At 35.4% G+C, this 23743-nt stretch overlaps 4 protein-coding genes and 1 non-coding gene across 7 annotated transcripts; 3 read left to right on the top strand and 2 right to left on the bottom strand.

Annotated features, from left to right (window-relative positions):
- Positions 1 to 424: 424 nt before the first annotated feature.
- On the top strand, positions 425 to 3613 carry LOC120262408 (formate dehydrogenase, mitochondrial-like). The gene is made up of 6 exons (XM_039270510.1): positions 425 to 589; positions 966 to 1137; positions 1453 to 1993; positions 2668 to 2792; positions 3103 to 3215; positions 3309 to 3613. The coding sequence occupies exons 1-6, from the start codon at positions 515 to 517 to the stop codon at positions 3420 to 3422; spliced, it is 1140 nt and encodes a 379-aa protein (XP_039126444.1). The 5' UTR covers positions 425 to 514; the 3' UTR covers positions 3423 to 3613.
- Positions 3614 to 3968: 355 nt separating this feature from the next.
- On the top strand, positions 3969 to 6157 carry LOC120260447 (uncharacterized protein At4g28440-like). Its single transcript, XM_039267925.1, has 3 exons — positions 3969 to 4078; positions 4858 to 5094; positions 5584 to 6157. The coding sequence occupies exons 2-3, from the start codon at positions 4872 to 4874 to the stop codon at positions 5772 to 5774; spliced, it is 414 nt and encodes a 137-aa protein (XP_039123859.1). The 5' UTR covers positions 3969 to 4078; positions 4858 to 4871; the 3' UTR covers positions 5775 to 6157.
- Positions 6158 to 6646: 489 nt separating this feature from the next.
- Positions 6647 to 6718, bottom strand: TRNAP-UGG. Its single transcript has one exon. It is a non-coding gene; the product is annotated as a tRNA-Pro (tRNA).
- Positions 6719 to 7853: 1135 nt separating this feature from the next.
- LOC120261297 (deoxynucleoside triphosphate triphosphohydrolase SAMHD1 homolog) lies at positions 7854 to 14775 on the top strand. Of its 2 annotated transcripts, XM_039269136.1 has the most exons (20): positions 7854 to 8094; positions 8654 to 8691; positions 8811 to 8833; positions 9500 to 9606; positions 9698 to 9749; positions 9851 to 9935; positions 11238 to 11328; positions 11675 to 11713; positions 11839 to 11906; positions 11997 to 12059; positions 12703 to 12758; positions 12830 to 12903; positions 13039 to 13131; positions 13228 to 13329; positions 13549 to 13638; positions 13714 to 13794; positions 13885 to 13976; positions 14076 to 14091; positions 14208 to 14318; positions 14416 to 14775. In XM_039269136.1, the coding sequence occupies exons 1-20, from the start codon at positions 7948 to 7950 to the stop codon at positions 14515 to 14517; spliced, it is 1530 nt and encodes a 509-aa protein (XP_039125070.1). In that variant the 5' UTR covers positions 7854 to 7947; the 3' UTR covers positions 14518 to 14775. The 2 variants fall into 2 exon arrangements, with proteins under 2 accessions (XP_039125070.1, XP_039125071.1); XM_039269137.1 differs by lacking the exon at positions 13549 to 13638 and having other exon boundaries at positions 7855 to 8094.
- A 585-nt stretch (positions 14776 to 15360) lies between these two features.
- Positions 15361 to 23526, bottom strand: LOC120262271 (ubiquitin-like-specific protease 1D). 2 transcript variants are annotated; one of them, XM_039270360.1, is made up of 14 exons: positions 23146 to 23526; positions 21442 to 21493; positions 20124 to 20215; positions 19778 to 20043; positions 19487 to 19535; positions 18606 to 18682; positions 18450 to 18479; positions 18275 to 18370; positions 18045 to 18147; positions 17682 to 17776; positions 16848 to 16970; positions 16401 to 16518; positions 15983 to 16093; positions 15361 to 15908 (listed from the first exon to the last, which is right to left on the bottom strand). In XM_039270360.1, the coding sequence occupies exons 1-14, from the start codon at positions 23440 to 23442 to the stop codon at positions 15753 to 15755; spliced, it is 1665 nt and encodes a 554-aa protein (XP_039126294.1). In that variant the 5' UTR covers positions 23443 to 23526; the 3' UTR covers positions 15361 to 15752. The 2 variants fall into 2 exon arrangements, with proteins under 2 accessions (XP_039126294.1, XP_039126295.1); XM_039270361.1 differs by having other exon boundaries at positions 15362 to 15908; positions 15983 to 16090; positions 23146 to 23523.
- Positions 23527 to 23743: the final 217 nt, after the last annotated feature.

Below are 23743 nucleotides of genomic sequence, written 5' to 3'. Positions count from 1 at the left end.
ATTTCATATAACGTTGAAAATGTAAATTTAAATGCCACAACAGAGCGCAAAACTTTTCTGCTTCTAGATAAAAATCTTTCTAAAAACACAGTTAAAGAAAAAAAGAGCACTTTTGGTCAAAAACAATCCAAATGTTCCCTTGAAAGTTGACTCTTTTGATTGAATTTCTTGTCTGAAAAAGTTCATAACCAGTAAATTGTTCAAGATTAGAAATTTGAATAACCACTGGGGCACAATTATTTTCAGGCTCAAAATTTTCCTCGGGCTGTAATCCGTAGTATCACGTGACTCTCTTGTGACTTCAGTAGCTCATCTTGATTTATCTTATATTTTTTTAAAAAAATAGAAAATAATAAAAATATGTTTTTGGATAATTCTAATATGTAATAATAATTTAATAAAGGTCCCTGCTTTTTGTCTTATTCCTTCAACCCAGTGCCACTTGTCCGTTCCCACAAGCATTGCTTTCCGTTCAGTCTTCTTCGTCTCCATCTCCTCTTCAGCAGTCATCGAAATGGCAATGCGAAAGGTGGCAGAGAGTGCGATCCGAACTCTGGGATCTAGGTCTTGCCAATCCAGGCAGCTCCATGTAAATCTAATTCTCTTGATCTCCTTTTTCATCTTTCGACTCAAAGATTGTATCTTTTTCATCACTTTTGAAGTGTTTGATTTGGTTTATTGATGTAATTTATCAGCTTGCTTGGTTGCTTTTGCTTATCACATGCTTGTTTCTTATTGTTATTTGGTTTCAGAGTATTTTTTATTCAAGGATCGGATGATTTATCATCAGAGTATTACACAGTATTTGTGTTTTGAATCAAGGGATTTTTGTATTTATAGTTGTTGTTGTTGTTTTTTTTTTTCTTTTATTGATTAGAATAAGAAAGTTTCTTTTTAGTTGATTTTGTTAGATGTTTATTGTTAGTTAATTCATAGCTAATTGATCTTTGTGAATCTAAAATCAGGCAACTCCAGGAAGCAAGAAGATTGTGGGGGTATTCTACAAAGCTAGGGAGCACGCAGAGAAAAATCCCAACTTTGTAGGGTGCGTGGAAAGAGGGTTGGGCATTCGGGAATGGTTGGAATCTCAAGGCCATAAATACATTGTTACTGATGATAAAGAAGGCCCAAATTGTGGTTTGTTCCATTTTATTTCTCTGTAAATTTTGAACTATTTCATGCTCTCTTTAGTGATACTATCAGTGGACATGTATATATATATTTTTTTAATCTGTTGTAATTTACTTCTTGAGCAATCATATGCGCATTTCTATCAGTTGTTCGGAAATATTTTCTCTTTTATGTGTATGCTTGTTCATAACTACTGTTATTAAGCATATATGTGTTATTCTCTCCACTCTCTACTAAATATCTTATTATACCGATCTTTGCATAATATTCATGTGTTTTTCTTGTTTTGAAATTGATAATACCTGTGTTTTTCTTGAGCAGAACTTGAGAAGCATATTTCTGACATGCATGTCTTGATAACCACACCATTCCATCCGGCCTATGTGACGGCAGAGAGGATCAAGAAGGCTAAGAATCTAGAACTTCTTCTCACTGCTGGGATTGGTTCTGACCACATTGATCTGAATGCAGCAGCTAATGCTGGATTGACTGTAGCTGAAGTTACTGGAAGCAATGTTGTATCTGTCGCTGAGGATGAACTCATGAGAATTCTCATTCTAGTTCGCAACTTCTTACCTGGTTATCATCAAGTGATTAATGGTGAGTGGGATGTTGCTGCTATTGCACACAGAGCATATGATCTTGAGGGGAAGACAGTTGGGACTGTTGGATCTGGTCGCATTGGGAAGCGACTGCTGCAGCGTTTGAAACCCTTTAATTGCAATCTCATCTACCATGATCGGCTCAAGATGGAGCCAGAGCTGGAGAAACAAATTGGAGCAAAATTTGAGGAAGATCTTGATGCTATGCTTCCAAAATGTGATGTGATTGTTATCAATACTCCACTGACTGAGAAAACCAGGTAGCCATGCAATACTCTCTTTAATCATACTACATACAGATTTTTATGCACTTTGTTAATCACTCTCTGTTCAACACAGCATTGTGAAAGGTGAATGGCCATCTATTTTTCCAGAAATCTGCATGAAGTGAAGCATGCTAAAAGCAGTAAATTTGATCTGGCATATCAGTGAAATGCTGGATATTTATCTTGTTTTTCCTAGATTACAAGAATTATTTGAAAAGTATTGCAGAATATAGTCTGTTGCATGGTTAGAACTATTTATTGAATCAATTCTGTGGGCTCATGAAAAGCTTATCTACTAAAAAGACTTTAGCATTGAAGGCCACCGCCCTCAGATATATCTGGTGGAAAATAAAGTCTTGTTGAATGAGAGTTGCATGGTTCAGACAATCCTTAACCAAAACCTGATCATCTAATCCTGCATTCTAAGTGTATATGAGCTTAATGAGTGCAAGATGCCTTATTATATTATTATGTTTTAAATAAGATGCCAAAAATAACATAGTTTCCAATACCTGCAGTATCATTTAGTCCAATGAATACCAAAGAAGAAAAATGTATGCTTGGCGGTAACATTGCAATTTTAGTGCTCATAACAGTGAAGATGTGCTTATTTACAAACTTTTATAACATTCTTTGCTGGAAACTGATTAAATTTATTTATGTTTAAGGGGGTTGTTTGATAAAGAAAGGATTGCCAAGTGTAAGAAGGGGGCTGTCATTGTGAACAACGCTCGAGGCGCAATCATGGATACTCAAGCTGTTGCAGATGCTTGTTCAAGTGGGCATATTGCAGGTATAAAAATACCTGTGTTATTTGTTGAATATGCATATTTTCAGCAACCTTAAAATTTCTTCTTTCTTGTGAATGTCTGCCCCATCACATAGTCTTGTTCACTTACTTTTGGTGAATGTGGCATAAACAAGTTCTGATTAACCAAGCAGGACTTCTAGTCGACAAATAGCATACACTTTGGAGGTTCTTTGGACTTATATATACTTTCTTAAACAGGCTATTCCTTGTGAATTATTTCTCATCAAGATCTGTCTGTCTACATATCCTAGAGAAACTTCATGACTTATTTGTGTATGAATGATATGTTTAGGTTACAGTGGTGATGTCTGGTATCCTCAACCAGCTCCGAAGGATCACCCTTGGCGGTACATGCCGAATCAAGCAATGACACCTCATATTTCCGGCACTACCATCGATGCCCAAGTATATCAGCTTATAAATTCAACAGTTTACTTATTCTTGTGCTTGCAAGAGTTTTAACTTTTATCTTAATAAAATTGAACTGAAATTGTGCAGCTTCGATATGCGGCTGGCGTTAAAGACATGCTCGACAGATATTTCAAAGGCGAAGATTTTCCTTCGCAGAATTACATTGTGAAGGAAGGTAAACTGGCTAGCCAGTACCTGTGATCATATCTTTTTCCGACTAAATTGGCATGCCGAATTGCAAATCCTGGTTCTTCCATTTGAGGACATGCCATCAGTGTTTTTATGTAAGATGCTTGTCAACTGTTTGTGACAGTTCCATGTAATAAATCAGATAAACTGATTGTACTGTGTGGATTATATGCATCAATATGAGGCCTCATGCTGTTTCTTTATGACTCTAAATATTTTGAATGTCTATCAAGTGAAATTCCACAAATCCAACTGAAATCAGGAATTCAGAAATGGTAATGAATAGGAAATTTAATTGAAAAACTAAGAAGTAAAGATTGCCATTCTCTCTTCTTTATAAAGTGAATTATTTAACATATTGGTTTAAATATATAGCATAATCAATAAAGTGAGGAAAGCACAGAAGGGGTTTTGTGGAATAATTTACATTTCAAAGTATTGGCGAGAAATATCAAACTTTTGAAGGGGCAATAAGTAAATACACATGAACTTTTTCTTCACTCCCTGCCTACCGGCTTACAGATGTAGGGTCAGGATCAATCGAATCGCATCCAACGGCCAGAGTTTCATAGCTTGATCTTTATAGTCGATCCTCCAGAGCTCGCTCTTCGACGACCCGTTCAGATCTCTCTTCGCGAGCAAAAAGGGGAGAAAGGCGATAGAAATTCGTAAGTTTCTGGAACCCTAATTGTTTAATCGTGTTCGATTTTTGGCGATATTTTTGCTTCTTTTTGTTGTTATTATGGTCATGAATTTGCGATTTGTGTTTATTTTTGTATTTCGTGGATTTATATTGCAATGCGATGCATGGATCCGGTTGTGATTTTGTTGGATGCCATGTCTTTTGGTTTCTCATTTGATTTTTAGATGTTTTCTATTTCATAGTTCTATTCGATTGATCAAAACATGATAAATAATGAGTTTGAAGTAAAATTTATGAATTGGTTGGAAAAATAGTGCAATCAAACTTAATTTTCATGCCTTTTTTTTCTCAGTGGTTCCAATTGATTTGTTGGTAGGAATTAGATACTATGGAAATGTTTCTAAAATTAATGGTTTTGTTGTTAATTGAAAGCTAAGGTCTGTGCATTTTGCATTTTATGAATAGTTGCTGAGAAAATGAACTTAATTCAATTTTATTTAGTAATTTGGATCTTGATGTGGATTAGTGTTTGAAGTATATGGATGATGACACTGAGAAGGGCAGGATTCGATGCATAAGATGCCTATTTTCTAGCTTATAATCAATCCTCTGAACAGCAAAAATCTATCATGCTGTTCCAGTTTTATATTGATTGTGCATGAGGTTTTATGTTAATTTGGAATGTATTTGACTCTGTTTTTTTGTGCCAAAATGAATGTTCTTGTGTGTTAATCATATGGTTTTTGTGGTTATGTGATTGATTTTGAGTTGTATTTGAGGAGTAATCTGTGTTGTACAATATAGTATTTGGGCATAACATGGCGGAATCAAAGCCTGGATTAAGAAAGCCAGTTTTCACGAAGATTGATCAGCTTCGACCTGGGACAAATGGACATACGCTCACTGTGAAGGTTGTGGAATCAAAGATGGTTGTGCAGAAGGGGCGCCCTGATGGACCGCACGTTCGCCAGATGCGTATTGCTGAATGCTTGGTTGGAGATGAGACTGGAACAATCATTTTTACAGCGAGGAATGAGCAAGGTAGTATATTTACCCTCTTAACAGACTTGTTGGTTAAATCATACTGTAGAGTGCTGTTGTTTTTCTACTTCTGCATGGCTATGTGCAATTTCAAATATGCGCTATCGCTATTAACTTCAGCTGTCTTCTTTCCTTCTGTCCTTGTGATTTACACCATAGTTAAAGCTTTAAAGGGAAAAGGTTTTACGTTTGGGTTTGCATTTTAGTATTTTACTTGACTTATTTCTCAGTTTAACATTGTCTAAAACCATTTTCATTTTCCCCATCATACTTGAAACTTGTTTTAGCTACCAGTGTTCATGCTTTGTATGCTTATCATTTATTTGTGCCAGACGGTTACTTATTTTCATAACAACGTAATTTCTAGTTTTCAGCTTCCTCATTAGTTTATATAATACAGTATACCAATTCACCCATACTTGCCTTTCAATCATGTTGTTAGTTACTTGTTTGGTAATTATTTGTTGACAAAAGGCTTATTATGCACAGTGGAGCTACTGAAGACTGGAGCAACTGTAATACTCCGCAATGCAAAGATAGACATGTTTAAAGGATCAATGAGGCTTGCGGTTGATAAATGGGGTCGTGTTGAAGTCACAGACCCAGCTGAATTTACAGTTAAAGAGGACAACAACCTTTCATTGGTGGAATATGAACTTGTGAATGTCGTGGAAGATTGACCCATAGATCGTTGGTTGGCCGAGGCAATGTATTGGGTTATGTTGTTTCTAAAAGGTTATCAAGTGCTTTATGTTCTATCCCTCGCAGCTTTGAACCATGAAGTTGTTGAAATTCTCTCATATTCAGATGGAATATGAGGCTGTTGGTACAATGATATAAAACAGAGCAAGCAGGAGTAGATATCGAGCCCTGCAATGCTGCAATGCAACCAGTGGGAAGTGCTGGTCAGGCTTGATCATGCTAATTATTTTGGCATGTAATTATTATATATGTAAGATCTTGCTCGAGTATGTCTAATAATTGTTTTCTTGGTTGATGATTATAGTCTTGTTTGATTTTTATCTGACATCATTATGAGTTAAAGTTTGGAGCTATATGATCATATACTGTGCTATGATAATAATGTGTTATTTCTATTCATATTATCAGTTGTCAAAACTCAAAAGTTTGGATGGTTGTGGAATATGTTAAATGGTTGTTTGCGGATTTGATCGAATTGATTGATGGGGGTTACTGTGCACCACAAATTTGCATGCCAAACGTGGTGAGTGCTTGAAAAATGAAGTTATATTATAAATATGAAAAAGAATTATTGAGAATTCACATGCGTTGTGCAAGTGCATTTTGTTGGTTTCTCTATGAGCATTTTTCCTAAAACCTGAAAAAAATTTTTAAAAATAAAATAAAATAAAATAATGTACATATATATATAACTTCCACCAGTGAAGTCGGAACTCCGAAACCGCGGGGTTATAGAAAAATAAAATTAATAAATTATATGTCGATAAATAATGAATATGCATATATTTTACAATTTACTAATTTATCTGGAACATGCCTATCTCAGATGATGAAAAAACAAGTCCAGGCGGGGGCATTCCGAGAATCGAACTCGGGACCTCTCGCACCCAAAGCGAGAATCATACCACTAGACCAAATGCCCGGTTTGTTTAAAGGCTGGCTAAGAAGATTTTTTAATAATACAGTTTTTTTTTTCAATGCACCAAATCCTTGGTTACAAGGCAAAGAATAATCCAACTTACTTTTGCATGTGGCCCTTAGAATTTTGGAGAGTTGTTTATTGAGGTTGAGCACATAAGAAGAGTCAGAAGACACATAATCCATCTATGATAAGCATGAACTTTGTCTCACATGATCTTTTTTGTCAATTGTGAAGTACATTCAATAAGTCAAGTCCATGTGAAACAAAGACTATCAAGTATCAACAGTCCCCCTATTTTCCTACCCATCAATGATTCACTCCACTCACTACATCCCACAAATTCACAAACAAAAAGCCTAACTTCGATGCTTATCTTGCCGGCTGTTGTCCATCAAATCTGGAGATTTCTTTGCTTTAATAATTCCTAATTTTTTAATTCACATCTCCCATATACCTTTATTCTTGAAGAGAATGAATAAAAATAAAATTTTCAATTTTTTAATCAAATATTTTACAATCAAATCAAATGATTACTAGTATCATTATGTGAAATAAAATCTCTCTTTTTTTTTCTTTTTCCTCATCTCATATTATTATAATTTTTTTTTAAAAAATCAAAACAAAGAAAGAATGCTTCCATTATCCCAAACATAACAGCTCTTCAATTTTTTTATTAATAAAAAGACAAGTGTTACATACATCAACCAACGAGGAGTTTAAATTATAAATTTATATCTATTATTATTATTATTATTAATATTTTTAATAAGTTTTGAGACTTTTATCTCCTTTGCGGATCCCTTTGGTAGCTTTTTAGATTATAAATTTACATATTATCATTATTATTATTATTAATGTTTTTAATGAGTCTTGAGACTTTTGTCTCCCTGGCGGAGGAGATCTTTGGTAGCTGTTTAGATTCAATAAATATTATAATTATAAAGGTCTTAAATGCAAAACCGACGAACCATCTGATCCAAACACCAATCTCGACGCCATAAGAGCAATCTCAATCGTTCATTGTGATGAAACGCGTCACCAGAAAAGCAGAAGAGCAGTGGAACAAACGTGGGACCCCACGACGCCAAATGATAAAACTCCCGCTCGCTCTCATTGCTTCACTCCCTCGCTTGCTTTCGTTTTCTATATAAACCCCAAAGAGATTGAGATTGAGATCCCGCTCCCACGAACCCTAACGTCTTCTCCAGACGGAGCTCAGCGAGCGAGCGATGGGGGAGTGCTGGGGAGGCGATGTCTCGGTATCGCAGGAGCGTCTGCCGCGCTCTCAGGTCCTCAACCCTGTCGCCGCCCCGAATGATCGCCGGTTCTTGAAGCATGTGTTTGATAACCTCCACGGCAACATCTCTCTCGATCCGGTATTTGTTTCACCTTTTTGATGTGGTTTTCGAGTTCTTACTTTGTTTTGTTTTGGGATTTGTGGCCTTTGTTGTTGTTGATTGTTTGGAGTTGGTTGCTGGGATCTTAGCGATTAGTCGGCGGTTTATGGGATTGATGGCTTGATTTGTTGTTATCTCTGGATTTTATTTTTTGGAGTTGTATGGGTCTGAATCATTTAGATCTTTATTTGTTTAATTTTTTTTTAATATTCCGTGGATTTAGTTTTGTGGTGGAGGGTTTTGCTGGAAAGAGTAATTCAGTGGAATTTTCTGAATCTTGTGATGTTTTCGTTGTACTTGTGCAAATAGTGTAGGAGTGGTTTGAATTTGGGAATCCTCTGTTTTTTTTTTTTCCTTTTTTGTGTGTGTGTTTTCTTTCTTTTTTCTTCTTGTCTTGTGTTGGGGCGCTGTGGATTTCCACTAATGGTACTTGTTGGAGAGTAGGTGAATGTTGACGCTGTTTTTTTGTTCTCTTATCATTGATGTAGCAGTTCACCTCCCTCTTATGGAATGATTCTCTAGTTACATTTTATTGCAGCTTTCTTTGAAGTTTATAGACACGGAACAATTCCAGAGGTTAGATGCTTTATTATAGTTCTTGCTAGTGAATAGTTACTTCCTTTCGCACTTTTTTTGAGTTGGCTTTCTTCTAGACAAATTTAGTTTAATTGCACTTCATGGTTTTCAATATGCAGGCTACGTGATCTAAAGCAACTTGGTAAGTCTTGTGTTGCCTATTCATTTGTGTACGCATGTTTGTGTGGAAATGGATATCCTTTTTCAGAAAAGATTCCTCATAGAGCCAGGATCTCTCCCACTGTAGTGTGGGGATGCCGTATGGAGTTTATGGATAAGGCATTATGAAGCCTGCTTGAGATAAATCTAGGAAATTGAGTTAATTCAGGTTTATTAAATTATTTGTATAAAACACAATTAAGTCATTCACATTATGTTCTTGGGAATTTTTTGTTCTGGCGATTTATATATTTTAGGAAAAACCAAGGGGTGAAGTGACCCATTCATCTGATCATCTGGGAATTTGATTTTAGGTTGTAATGAGGTTTTTCAGTGCTCCATATAAGTGGCATGGGCCTGAAAAGGTTGGTGACCTGGCAAATTCATTCTATAATTTTTATTTCCGCCCTTTGAAATTATGGCTCACATGCCTTTCTTGTACCTGACAATGTCCATTTCATCTGCTAGAACCACACAAATCTTTGAACCCTCCAACAGATGTGGGCATGTTGCATACCCAATCATAAGCACACTTGTGGACAAAGTTGCTTATTTTTTTTGGCCCAAATTCCTACATTGAATGTTAATTACTATCTCAATGCCCTTTCAAGCCTTTGCAATGTAAGTAGCAGTGCTCAATATATTTCAGGCCTCACTTATATGGTTTACCCGGGAGCAGTGCATACACGATTTGAGCATTCTCTTGGGGTGTATTGGCTTGCCGGAGAAGCTGTTCGATGCCTTCAAACCTACCAGGTTAGCACTCATTTGTAGCATGATCTTCTTATTCAATTAGGAAAGCCTATATTTCTTTGACAATGCTGGTTGTGCTGATTCTTTTCTGTAGGGTTCAGAGCTTGATATTGATTACCGTGATATACAGACTGTGAAACTTGCAGGTATATATTATATTTGGATGATCTGAGAAAAGGAATAGCTGGATTGCAATCTTGTAATTTTTGTTGTAACTAATTTTTATTTTCATATTTTAACCTTATAGGTCTTTTGCATGATGTGGGACATGGACCTTTTAGCCACCTCTTCGAACATGAGTTCCTTCCCCGCATTCATGGTGGATCTAAATGGTGAATACTAACACCATGGGTATTATCCAATCGCAGCTTGATCTTAAAGAAATTAACATGAGCATTGAATGTGAATCTTATGTAGAAGTGAAATTTGAACACTCATATGTCCAGATCAACTGGTTAACTGTTTCATACATATGCTCCATATACATTTTCTACGCTTCTTCCTTGGCATGTGATGGTTGCTAGTTTTGATTTTTCAACATCTAATGCTTATTGTTGTCACATGTATGAAATTATTATATAGTTGTTTTAACATTTTCTAATAATCACGGAAGATTTAAATCAGCTGCATCACCAATAAATGATAAGATAATCTTTTCATCCTTGTGCTTTTCATATTGCCAATAGTGAGAGAGCAGCTTGGCTGATTAATCTCTGGTAGGCGTCACTGGTAGATACATTCCTCTCAGATGAATTTTTTTTTGTGTTCAAGTGCCACATTATGAGAGTCTTGAGATGCAAGAGTTGGTTAGATTGATTTCCAATTACTTGTGTATGATGGATGTATGAAACGGACCATGTCTCCTACTATTGCACTAGTTTTAGTTAGAGGTGCAAATTGAATATTATTGTCTGGTCCACTCTACTTACTGATAAATATTTTTGAATTATTTCCTCAATTCCTTATTAGATCTGTTATGAATTTCAAATGAGCTCCTGAGTAAATAAGTTATGGTTTATTTGTATAGGCCTCCATTACTTGTACAGATTAGGAAGCCTAACCTGATTGTCTATCACATCTATATAATTGTGTTCTTTGTGGTGAATAAGTTCCACTATTGTTTTCTCTACATGTGCCCTATTTTGTTATGCAAGGACTAGGTATTATACCCAAATGGCTATACTTAATCTGGACTTAGACAAAATTTGAATATGGTGATATGTATGGATAATATCTGGAGTAGTGGAGTAGCTCTGGGTAATGGAACCTTCCATGCATTTGGGTTTTGCATATTATATCTGCCTGTCTTGAACCTAACCTGCCCACACTAGTGTTTTCAACTGGAGTCTGGGAATGTATAATCCTTGAACCCATAATACCATATTGAGTGGAGACCAAATTAAAGGAAAATTTGAAATTTCCTAGGTTGGCAAATAGGAAGCTGGAGGGATATTTGCAAGTTGGAATAATTCTTACTGCAGGTTCTGATATCATTTAACTGTAGGCATGAATTTCATGGTGATGTATTCTTGTGATACTAATGGCAATGCAAAGCATGATTGAATATATGTAACTTTTGAATTCTGATTATCTTGTCAATTTCAGTTTTTTTTTTACTCCTATGTTTACTTTAGGTCACATGAACAAATGTCCTTGGAGTTAGTTGACTACATCGTTGATGAGCATAATATAGACATTGACTCGAGCACTCTTAGAAATGTGAAGGTAATGTATCTGTTCAGCCACTACTTGTCAAGGGATAATTCATGACTTTGATGTTACATAGAACCTTAAGTATCTTGAACTATTGAGGTTTTGCATCTTTTCTCCCTTAATTTTTTAGAGTATTTTTGAGAAAGTAATGTTATCTTCACTAAAAATCCTTTATCCAAGGTGTAATAGCTCTGAGAAATTACCACTGACATTGTCTCCCCCTCCTTTTTTCTATCTTGTTAGTTTTCTTTTTTTCTATTGTTAAATGTTTAATGAACGCATGTTTAATCATGGGAATGTAGCACAAGATAATACTTAACTAAGCTATTTGTTTTTATTTTATTTTTTTTTCATTTAGGAAATGATAGTTTCAAGCTCCAAAGCTGCTGGTACAAACGTAAGTTTCTTAAATGTTATTTTTCATCATGGGTCCTATCAACTCATCTTCCATCTTTCTAATGGAACCATTGATTTTTATTCACATTTGATTCCTTCAAGCAATTAAAACCTTATTGCTTACAGCGTGCAAAAGAGAAACGTTTTTTATATGATATAGTCGCAAATGGTCGGAATGGAATCGACGTAGACAAGTAAGTTTTTATCTTTCCTTTTCATTTAATTTGGTTGCAATTTTGGACTAGGTTCTAACAAGCACTTGTGTTATAATTTCTTGACCACAGGTTTGACTATATCAGTCGTGATTGTCGTGCTTGTGGACTTGGCTGCAATATTCATTTCCAAAGGTATATCTTGAACATTTTATATATTTGTATATATAGTTTTCTCCAGGTTTGCTATTTGTGGAAGTCAAAATATTTCGCTGTTTAATTTGGAAGGCAAGCATTTGCAAATTTTCAGCATTTTAATTGGGAATTCCCAAAATGTTGGATTTGTACAACTTGGAATAGATTAAGAGGCTAAGTGCCTCTTTATTAGTATATCTAAGAAAAGAATTGCAAAGAATTGCCAAGTTTTTATCTACGTCTATGAAACTGATATTAGATATAAAAGTTACCCATGGTGTTGAAGACTATCACAACTCAACTACACCAGAGTTCTAGATCTGCTATTCAGCTATATATCCTAAGGCATTCTTTTGAATATGATCATATGCTGTTAATCAGGCTAAATTCTAGAGGAAAATGAACATGTTGGTATTTCACGCTATAGGCTCCAGTGGTATTAAGACTGGGAAGTAGATATTCCAGACTCCATGGTGTTTTTTATTGAAGATAAACATGAAATTCCAAAGGTAGTACTTGAGTGGAAATTTCTGGGGTACATGTTTACAAGCTCAAAATGCCTACATATTCGGAGGCTAACTACTTATGGAATTTAATAATTGATGTGATGCTAACTTCTGTTTTCTTTTTTGTTCACTTGCAGGCTATTTGAAATCATGCGTGTTATTGATGATGAAATATGTTATCCTGCTAAAGAATGTCAGTATCTTGTATCAAACTGTGTATTGAATTTACTTAATGATAATGCTTCTAGTAATTTCTTGGACCAGATCTCACCATCCACAAAGTTTTTGGAACACGAGCTGACCTTCATCGAACTGTATATACCCATGCTAAAGTAAAGGTGTGCCCTAGCTCCACCAATTCTTTCGGTTTTTTTTTTAATCCTATATTAAGATTTTATTATCCAGGGATGGTTTAGCAGAAAGATTGGTTTTGAAAGTTGCTTCTCTGAAAGTTGTGTAATATTAATGTTCAGGCCATAGAGCTTATGCTTGTAGATGCTCTTGTGAAAGCAAATGATTTTCTTGGAATATCTTCTTGCATTTCTGATCCAGCTGAATTTTGGAAGGTGAAAAATCTTTATTCAGCCATTTTGCTTTCTATTGGATTTATCTATTTCATGGGGACAGTCTTTAGAACCATTTTATAACCTTGAATTGTGCAGCTAGATGACACAATCTTGAAAACAATCGAAACAGCTCCTGACTCTGAACTGAAGGAATCCAGAGATATAGTACTACGCATCCGCCGCCGGGATTTGTACCAGGTGATGCCATAGAACTTGGTATAGAGAGAACAGAGATACCTAATTTGCTTTATTTCTAGTGGTAGTTACTATCTTGCTATGGTGTGCAAACCCTTCTTGGTATAAGATAGGGTTTGTTCTGGACTAGCCAGGAAGAAAACAACTATATTTTGTGGTCCTGTGTCTGGTTTGGTATTACAAGGGTTGCTTCTGCACTATCCTATCACACATCCTGTGCAGGGAAGGGAAAAGGCCCTTGAGCTCAGAGATGGGGGGATTTCACTTTCAATGTTTTTCAAGTTCTCGACTTTGATCCCTGAAGATTTTGAGGTTTCCTTATTTGTATATTTGTAGGGTGCATAGAGTTTAATTGATTTGTGACTTGTGATAGTACATCTCTTGCAGTTCTGTAACGAGTATGCAGTTCCAAAGGACCAGTTAGATTACTTCAAAGACGTCACCCCAAAAGATATTGTTTGCTCTCAGGTCTTAAAGTCATTGTTCATTTTTATACTTTATGATTGATTTTAACCATTTTGAGATCCATCTCACACTGAAGGTTTCTTGTCTTTACAGAAAGCTACTGGAGTGACACTGAGGGAAGAGGATGTTGCTGTTAGCAATATTAAAATTGATTTGACTCGGGGAAAACATAACCCTCTTGAAAGGTTCTCAACATAACATAAGCATGTTTTTCTTATTTTTTTTCACCGTATTTCTTTTCAGAAAATTAATGGCTATTTTGCTGTTTTCTGATTGCAATGCAGCATTGGTTTCTTCCAGGTAATTGATACTGTGTGGATCATAGCATTTTCCTTTGATAAGCTCGTTTGTTTGACCTTTATTCTCTGACCCCTTGTTACCTCTTTTGGCACGATTTATCTTGTCAAAAAAATTAGGACTATGAGAGTGACCAGAAGTTAACCATACCAGACGACCGCATCAGCCATTTGCTGCCTTCATGTAATCAAGACAAGATAGTGAGAGTATACTCAAAAAACCCCGAATTGGTTGGTGAATCACATTCACATAGCTTCTTTAAGACCGAAGTTATCATCCTAGTTTTCTGAACTTTTAAATTTGATTTCTTTCTTATCATCGATGAAGGTTGAGGCTGTATCAGAAGCCTTTGAGAATTTTCAGCTGAAAACTTATGGCGTAAAGACTCAAGTGCATGACACACCAGACAAGAAGAAACGGCGTAGGTAGACAGATACTGGCACTACTTAACTATCATCATATGACTTATTATTTGTGTTGCTACCGTTTCGTATACAACATATGCAAAGGATTCTCACCGTTGTACATCACTAAGAAAAAGGGTGATTATTTAGCTACTTAAGGATCACAACCAGAATGCATGCTAAATGTATAGGCAACTTTTACTAAGTCCTGGTTTGCTAAATATTTTTAGTGCGAAGAATGGAAGCATCCGCTCAGCAATTTTTATTTTTTTTTATTTTTAAATTTTCAGCATCATTAATATTATTTATTTTATTAGTCAGTGCTTCACGTTGATAATATCAAGCCATGAAACGCATGCTTACATGATGTGTGCATATTACTAAATTTATATATATATATATATATATAAGGAAAACATCATCTAAGTAAGTCTCTAGATTTAAAATTTAGGGATGTTTTAAATCTAAGCCGTTGGATCATCATCCGATTGTTGATTGATTATATAAACAATGTACATTTTTTTTACTATTTATGATCGCTGTACAACACTGTAAAACGTGATTTTTACTATTTATAATAATACGATTTTCATCTGATGGCTACTATGGACATCCCTAGATTTGAAATCTAAAGACGTCCCTAGATGGCGTATTGTCTGAAAAAATCTCTAGATTTAAAATCTAAAAATATCTCATATTAACCATTAAATTTGTTTAACAGTGATTATTCAGTAGACTCCACACATCATCTCTACAAATGTGTTGTCATCAAACATCTCTAAATTTTAAAAAAAAAAAATTAAATACAAACCCAAAAAATATATGCTATGTATAAATATATATAATATAGTATGTATATATGGAGCCCTGCCTTGGAATCAAGATCGGATCACCGTAACCATTGATATATCAACACTATAAAATACAGTTCCTGTACATTACATTCTAACAAAAAATTTTCCTCCAGCCAATGCAGGTCAAGCTGGAGCCACCAAAAAAAGAAAAGTGAAAAAAGAAAAAAGAAAAAAGAAAAAAGAAAAAAAAAATACCCAACCAGAATTCTTAAATTATGTGGCTACTCTGAAACATTGGTCAATTTAGTGAATTTACCTACATGTGCTGAGATCTACTGCTGGTGGTGGTGGTGGTGGTGGCTATGTTAATTGATTCTCCAAACTTGGAGGTCAGATCCTAAACAACAACACTCTTCTTTTGCAATCAATATGTCTATTGGTGTAATGTTACTTATATTGCCTTAAATCACTCTTCATCTTCTCTTACGGAACTGCTAGCTGGCACTGGCGAATCACTTCTATGACTGTCCAACCTAGCTTTCTCAAACTCCTCGGCAAGCAAGCAATGGATTCGCTTCCTCAAACTAGAAGCATCCTCGGGCTTAAACCATTTGCGTCCAAACTGAAAACAAAATATCATAAAGGACAGAAGAAAGGTGGAAACGAGTTGTGCAAATAAATTTTGGATTCCATTACCATGTTGTGATCTTTCCTTCTGAGTCTTTCAGGAGCATCTGCAATAAACCGCTCCATGAAATATAGCACAAAGAGGCCACAATCATACTCATTTTTCTGCTGGGGGACCTGCTGGCAATCATGTTAAGTTTCGCCATATGTTGACTAGGAGTTACAGGCAAAACAGTTAGCATAGCAGAAAGTAAATAAAAACAAAAGGGCCTTTCATGTGAGATGCTATCAGTCAACAGTTAAAGTTCTGGAGAACTGAGATCATGACAATAAATTAAAAAAAAAGAAGCAGCTTCAGCTAAACTAACCAGGAAAAGAAAAGAAACTTAATATGTACTACTAGAAAAATAGCTATTGAAAAGAATCTGACAGTCAGAAGCAACGACAGATACTTCGGCTGAAAGTAGTTTAATGTTTAGAGGATTACCGTAATTTTTCTCTTCTCGATCCGGCGTGGCAGGTTTTTCCATATCCTCTCTGAAATAGGGAGATCTGAAGGAGGCGCAGCATTCTCATTTATATACTTCCATTCTTCCTTCAGATAGCTTCCGACAAAAGAAACAAACTTAGATTTTGATTTAACTTGTAGAGTACTTCTAGTGAATATTTGAAAACCATGCAAATCTGGCAACCACATTCAAAAGCACATTATACTTTATGAAGCTTTCCAATAACATAGGCTAGACATGATAATTAAAGAGTCAAAGGTCCCACATTAACCTGATTTGATGTACATTCTACATCCTATAACTGTGAAGTAACTATAAATGAAAATATTCTAGTTCATACACTAAGATATTTAGCATCGACATTTCAAGAAAAAAAAGTTAATTATAACATAAAAGAACTTGATCAAGCTTTGCGGGTGCCTTACCTATCAACAATATCAAACACTGAGTTACTAGAGTGAAGCCCCAAAGAGTCGAGATGAAGAATTGTTGGGCCTGTTTCCTCATCCTTTGGTGGGATGCAAATTATCACCAAGCTCCAATGCATGCTGGTTTCAAATAAAGACAAAATTAAGCAAAGAATTAGGAGAGAACTTCCAAGAATAGGTGCCTTATTTCGCTGAGAATGAAACTAATTAACTTGATTTCATCAATACATAAAATCTTAAACAACTAACTAGTTACAACATGAAAGTAACACAAAATAGAAAGAATATTTTGGCAACATGCGATTTTTTTTTTTTAAAAGAGTAAATACACAATTTTCACATATCTATTCTGAACTTTGTTTAATGTGTCAAAATAACTATTATATCTTAAAATACATTTGAAAACACCAAAAGTTGAAGAACGGAGCAGGCTCCAATCTGAAGGAATTCTAAATAACCAATAACAAATGTTTCAATTTACCAAGTGCCATAATGTATCTTTCAAAGTGATAGAGATGTATGAACACAGTTCCATTACATATCCAATGACTTTCATAAGAATTCTTTTAAGGTGAATATATTCTCTCTAGCTTGCTGTTAATGTAAATGAAACCAACAGTTTTAGAAAGAGCACATCAATAAAGAAACATTCTCTAGGTAAAGACAATATTTAACTCTTGATAACAAAATAATAATAGACTAACTCTCCATGGATTATCAGAATGATATATGCCTTCTGATATATATATATATATATAGAGAGAGAGAATATATATTTACACCTACCATTGCTTTAATCATACGGATGATAAGAAAATAACAGAAACTTACTCTCCATGGATTGGCAAAAAGATATATGCCTTTTGAAATATATTTACACCCTTCCACCATCGTCTTAATCTTAAGAAGGATGCAGATCTATCACCCTGAAATTGCAAATGAAATGGAACTAAAATTAGCTTAATAACAAAAGAAAATTAAAGGCAAAGCTGCAAAGCGTAGCATTGATTTTCTGAAGAGCTAGCAAGACTTATATACAAACTAGCTTATAAATATCACGAGGCTATTCAGTATCGCTACCAACCAGTATCACATCCTCATTTTATTATCAAACAAACAAATTCTTTGGGCATCTGCCATGCTATTGTTTCCTGCCAACATGGTTGAAACACTGCATTTAATATATTGTCATACCTTGAATGATAAAGCTTCCTCCAATTTGCTGTAGAAATAGGTATTGAAAAAATGATACTCGCTTCTTAGCGTAGCAACTGGTGATGATGGTCCTTGCAAATACCTGGCAACAGGTGTAATTGGAACATGGTCATAATTCAATGAAAATATAGTTAAAACATGAGCTGAGTATGATAATTGGAAAAGGAAAAAATAGCACTCTTAATGATCTAAATACTATAAGCACTTACTGTATGTAAAAGTTCATTATAGGAGACGATAAATATGATTCAGGCTCTAGGCATTTGATAGCAGAATATGAAAGTTCAACAGCTTCTGGATCATTCCTGCTCAAAAAAATTAAGTTGAAGGATAAGCTGATTCTTAGAATGCATCATAAGCCTATTAGCTTAGAGTTAACTGCACCTTGATGGATAATATATCTTCGACTCCATCCTGAAATTTAGGTGAGTATTTATCACTGTAGAGATATTAACAAAATACTGGACTAGGCAAGAAAGAGAAAAACAAAGATATTACACTTTGTACTAAACGATGTTGATATTAAAATGAAAAATTCACCTTTCATCAGGGCTATCCCCTTGTGCAAGCTCCGTAGGTTGCACATCTTCATCATCCAAAAGAACTAAGTGGTGAGCCTAAATAGAAATATTTAAAAAGTCATACATTATAAAATTTGAAAATCCCTGAACATGTGGACTCCTAGAACAATCAACTGATGCAATCTGCGTTCGCATTATGGTGTCAAGTTCATATATAAGTGGGCAGGAAACAAAACTATAAAATATTAGCAAAATTTACTCAAAGTTGGTTGTCTCTGCACTCAAGTATGCATTAACAAATCCATGAATGTATTTTGAACAGAGTCTAATAAGTACCGCATTTGTGGTTCTTATAGAAAATATATGAGCAACTTCTTTAATGATAAGTATTTAACAAATTTCACTATATTGTCTGTGAAAAAAGTCCTAGAACAATCAACTGATGCAATCTGCATTCGCATTATGGTGTCAAGTTCATAGATAAGTGGGCAGGATACGAATCTGTAAAATATTAGCAAAATTTACACAAAGTTGATTGTCTCTGCATTAAAGTATGCATTAACAAATCCATGAATGTATTTTGAACAAAGTCTAATAAAGTACTGCATTTGAGGTTCATGTAGAAAATATATGAGCAACTTCTTTAATGATACTTATTTAACAAATTTCACTATATTGTCTGTTAAAAAAGTCCACTCAACCCTGATACTGAAGATTCAAAATGTAGAGCTTTGACAGCAACAGTTGCAAAATAAACTAATAGATCAGTACATGCCAAAATAGACATTGGAAAAGGTAAATAAATAGCATATCCGAAGTTGCAAGGCACCATTGATGAATTTGCTCCACTCTATAAGAATGTAAACCCCCCACAACAGAATTTCCGAGAAGCATAAGTACCTTCTTTAGCTTCAAATCTGATGACACCCCAATTTCAGAAGCTCGCCTCCTACCAAATACCAGGTAGATTGTGTATTAGAAAAACCCTACCTTGGCAATTGAAAAAAATAAAGCTCAAAGAGAAAGTAGCATATTTGGTAGAATAAAAAAGTGGTGATTTGCTTGCCTAGCAATTATTTTTATCATATTTTCCTCTTCATTCTCCCATACTTCCTCTTCTCTTGTCTCATGTTTAGTCTAAATAAAACATACCCTAAGTGCATTCACTATACCCCAGTAAACTTAGAATACCTCTTAAAAAAACCACTAGTAATGTTTCCTCCTCCATGATAGGAAATATTGGAATTATTAATGCCTTTGGGACCAACAATGCAAGATGTCACTTTATCTTCACCAGCTGAGCTATCTGTAGATTTCTGCCCAGAGGTAGGTTTGGCTGTCCCAGAAACCTTTTTAGCTGGCTTCACATCCTGATGCAAATGAGCACCGCTTGCCCTTGAACTTTTGCTTTCATCTTGTCTTTTAGATTTCAAGTCTTTGTCACATGAAATATCTGTCTGATAGTAGGAAATTAACATGTCTTCATTAGTGAAATTTTAAGGAATTAGTAAGTTTGAAACGAGTAATGTATATTCACCTTGTCTTCTAACTTATTCAAAAAACTAGAGGCAAATGAAGACTGCAAATGAGATGAAGTTGTATCACTGGAGCTTGAAACTCTTACAGAATCTGCAGAACAAACAGGCATCAACATTCTGCCAAAAAGAAAAAAGAAAAAGAATCCCTGCAAAGTATAATCTAAGGATTGTACAAATGATAGAAACCGAGAGTCAATGCTAAATCAGTGCAGATAAGTGTAACCATGAATCTTTATTCCGTGTCCTGCTATTTTTGCGTCAGTCCTAATTCTCTTTCCCCATTCACCTTGTTTTGCAGATAAGTTAATATAAAAGCGAATAAACTTTTAGATGTTTATTTACAAGATCCACTTACATAATGATATGACAACTTAGAAAACCATTTGGCTTTTGTGAACCATCCACTGCATTAACTAATGAGCATTGAGCACTGAAATTAGTCTAGCTCACCACCATAGATAAGTCAGAAGATACATACCGCATAGTAATACAGTTTAAGAAACACCATGAAGATTCTGATTCTACATTAATAAAATGTCCTGAAAACAATTCCCTGTTGAGCATCCAGGATAGCAATTCAATGGGCAAGAGAAAAACAACTTATATATAAAAGTTAACAGATTAGCAAGATATTCATGTGACTTGGGGTGTGACTTGCTGCCCATAGGTTTCTTTCCAACTCCTGATAAACGTAAGCCATGTTCTTGTTGAGCCTTGAGGCATAATTGTTGCATTTACTTCCGTTAATCTGAAAGATCTATGCCTAAGCTTTAACTTGATAGCAATGCCTCTTGGATCATAAATCCCAATTAGTATTGTTTGCTCACGATGGTGTTGGTGAAAACATAAATGCTCGTATTTGATTAAGACCAGGATTGCCATAATCAGATAATAATTTATTAATTGAGAAGAGATTTCATGTTTCCTATACAGGTGACAGACACATGAGTGGAAATTTGATTAACATATACTTATATAGAAATTGTGATCAGTCAAGATTAATTAGCACGCTATAGAACAGACAAAGGGGGATAAACAAAACCAAGCTAATTAAAGCAAAAATACAAAGTCGGTCGACAAACACATGCATGACAATTATCCAAAAAAAGAAAAATACGTATTTGACATTCCATCAAGTCTTTGTCTGGTAAAACAAGCATATTAATTAAAATATGATTTAGAACTTGGATTGTGAATAAAATTAGATAACACAGCAATCAGCGGTATAAAAAATATAATTCACCGGTGAGTTAAATAAAAGTGTTTCTGAAGGGTTACTGTTGTTTTATCGTTATATAAGCATGATTTGAAGCTTACTCGAAGGTTCTCCTGTCTTGGTAAGTGAGGAGGCCTCAGAATTTTCATTCTCCTGCAAAACAAAACAAGGCATTTTAAAGAAAAAATGAGACCTTGTAGCAGCTATTTATGATTATATGCCTTCTCCAGTGTTTCTTTAAACAAAACAAGGCAGTCAAAAAGATCCCTAATTTAAGTTACCCACATTCTAGGGTTTCTTTGCTCTCAAAGTTTAATTTCTACTTAAGGTTTAGAAGAGTTGATTGAACATCACAAAGTAGTAGCATGTGACCTATTTATAAGCATAAATGATGGTGAATTGATACAGAACACTGCTACGATCCATGTGCTGTCCTGCAGTAAGTGCAATCTAAAATAATACACTAGAATGGATGAGAATGCCTTCTAGTATCAAAGAAATCCTGACTGACAAACGACAAATGATCACAGACACCGTTATCAAGTCATGTGCCATATCATGCGTAACGACACTCGTCCAATTATCCGACCAAACTAGCCAATGCTCATGCAAGGATGGCTTTACCAAGTAAAACTATATTCAGGAAACAACAAAACAAACCGTACAATGACAAGTGAGATCATCAGCATTTAGACTGCTATCAATATTTTTAATGTTTCATTGCTTCAATCACAGATCGACAGACAACTAAAAAGGACATAAGGGGATCTTTTTAGGGAGAAGTGGCATTCTCAAAGCATATAAAATTCTCCTTTATCCCCTTCTGGAATATTAACTGAATTTTAGTCTTACAGATTTTATAGCGTGCTGCCTGAATTAATTTATTTGTCAAAAATAGCATGTAATGATGGATATGTAAGAAATTAATAGAATAAAGATTGGACAAGTTATGAGTTAAACCATGGTGTTCTTTTAAAAAGTCATAGTTTGCAAGGTGAAAAGCTTGTGAAATGAGCCCTTTTAATGAGATTTATAAAGTTGCCACAACAAAGCAGGCAATGAAAGCAATTATTTACACCTCAAAACCGCTACCTATGATATCATGTGGAGTCCTCAGTTTGCCCTATGTTTTCCTATGCAAGAATACCTACCTTCTACCAAAACTCTAAGACTTAATCTTAACTGTTCGTCCACATCCCTGACCATGTATATAATTCTTTGAATATGAAGAGTCTAAACACCTAAAAAGGCAGGTAATGCACACAAACATATAACATTCTTGCTTATAAATGGTCCCTGACTAGTCTTCACTTGATCGGTTCAACGAGATCCTGCTGGGTAATACATGATCAATGGCCATCCTCTCTCTCCATGTGTTCTTCTCCAGTGATATACCTTATTTTCCCAAAACCTGGAATTTATCTCGCCATGAATCAATCACACCAAATTTACCACCTTTTCTATTTCCTACATTTCAATTATATAACACTCAACCCACCTTGCCCTCTTCTCCTATCAACGCACGGACCCCGTTTCAATCAGAGTGATGCCAATACCTTTTTTCCCCTCTTCTCAACACTCATCCCAACCCGCCAATCCACAACCAAAAACCCTACAACCAAAGATCAACCATCCCATCTATAATCCAATTCGCCTAGAAATCCATTGGAACACACCCAAACCCTTACAAAACCACAAACTCCCATTACGACGCTTTCCTTAATCACAAACACCAACACAAACACACCATCCAACATATTCCTCTGAATCTACATTTCAAATCCATGCAATCAAAAACATCAGACCTTCTTCTGATGATTAACAAGCTTCCGACGATCCAGTTCAGCCTGCATCTGCTTGAAATTCGACAGGAGCTTCGCCCCTCGATCAGGCAATCGGTAATGGAACCGAGCCGAAAGCATCTTGGAAATCCGCTGGATTTTATCAGAGAGCTGATGATCAGAGAGCTCCGCCATCGCCGCTGCCTCCCCTCCACCTTCAGCTCCACCATCGCCGGGAACCACCTCAACCTCCGGCGTCGGACCATCCTCCCGGCGCCGCATGATCTCGCTCCAGTCTAGCTCCAGCGGCGCTCTCACCATCGGAAAAGCGAAAGAGAAAGCTAGAAAGAGCAAGGGATTTTCACCGTCACAGTGAGCATTTTATCATGTACAAAATCATGTCCCCTTCTTTTGTGCATATTTTAAGTGGTTTGCCACGTGGCATGCTGACACAGAACTGTGCCTCGTGATTGTTAACCCTTAGGCATTTTAAATGTACTGTAATAAATATACTGTGTAACTGGCAGTGTTTTAGAAAACCTTTTACAAATAAAATTTTTTACTTGATTTTTAATTGTAGAAACTTCGCGGATGCTAAGTGCTAACTTAGTTGCAAAATTCA

This window comes from Dioscorea cayenensis, chromosome 5 (genome assembly GCF_009730915.1).
Source record: "Dioscorea cayenensis subsp. rotundata cultivar TDr96_F1 chromosome 5, TDr96_F1_v2_PseudoChromosome.rev07_lg8_w22 25.fasta, whole genome shotgun sequence".
In the NCBI taxonomy this organism is placed as follows: Eukaryota; Viridiplantae; Streptophyta; class Magnoliopsida; order Dioscoreales; family Dioscoreaceae; genus Dioscorea; species Dioscorea cayenensis.
This window is presented reverse-complemented; position numbering and strand designations above follow the sequence as displayed.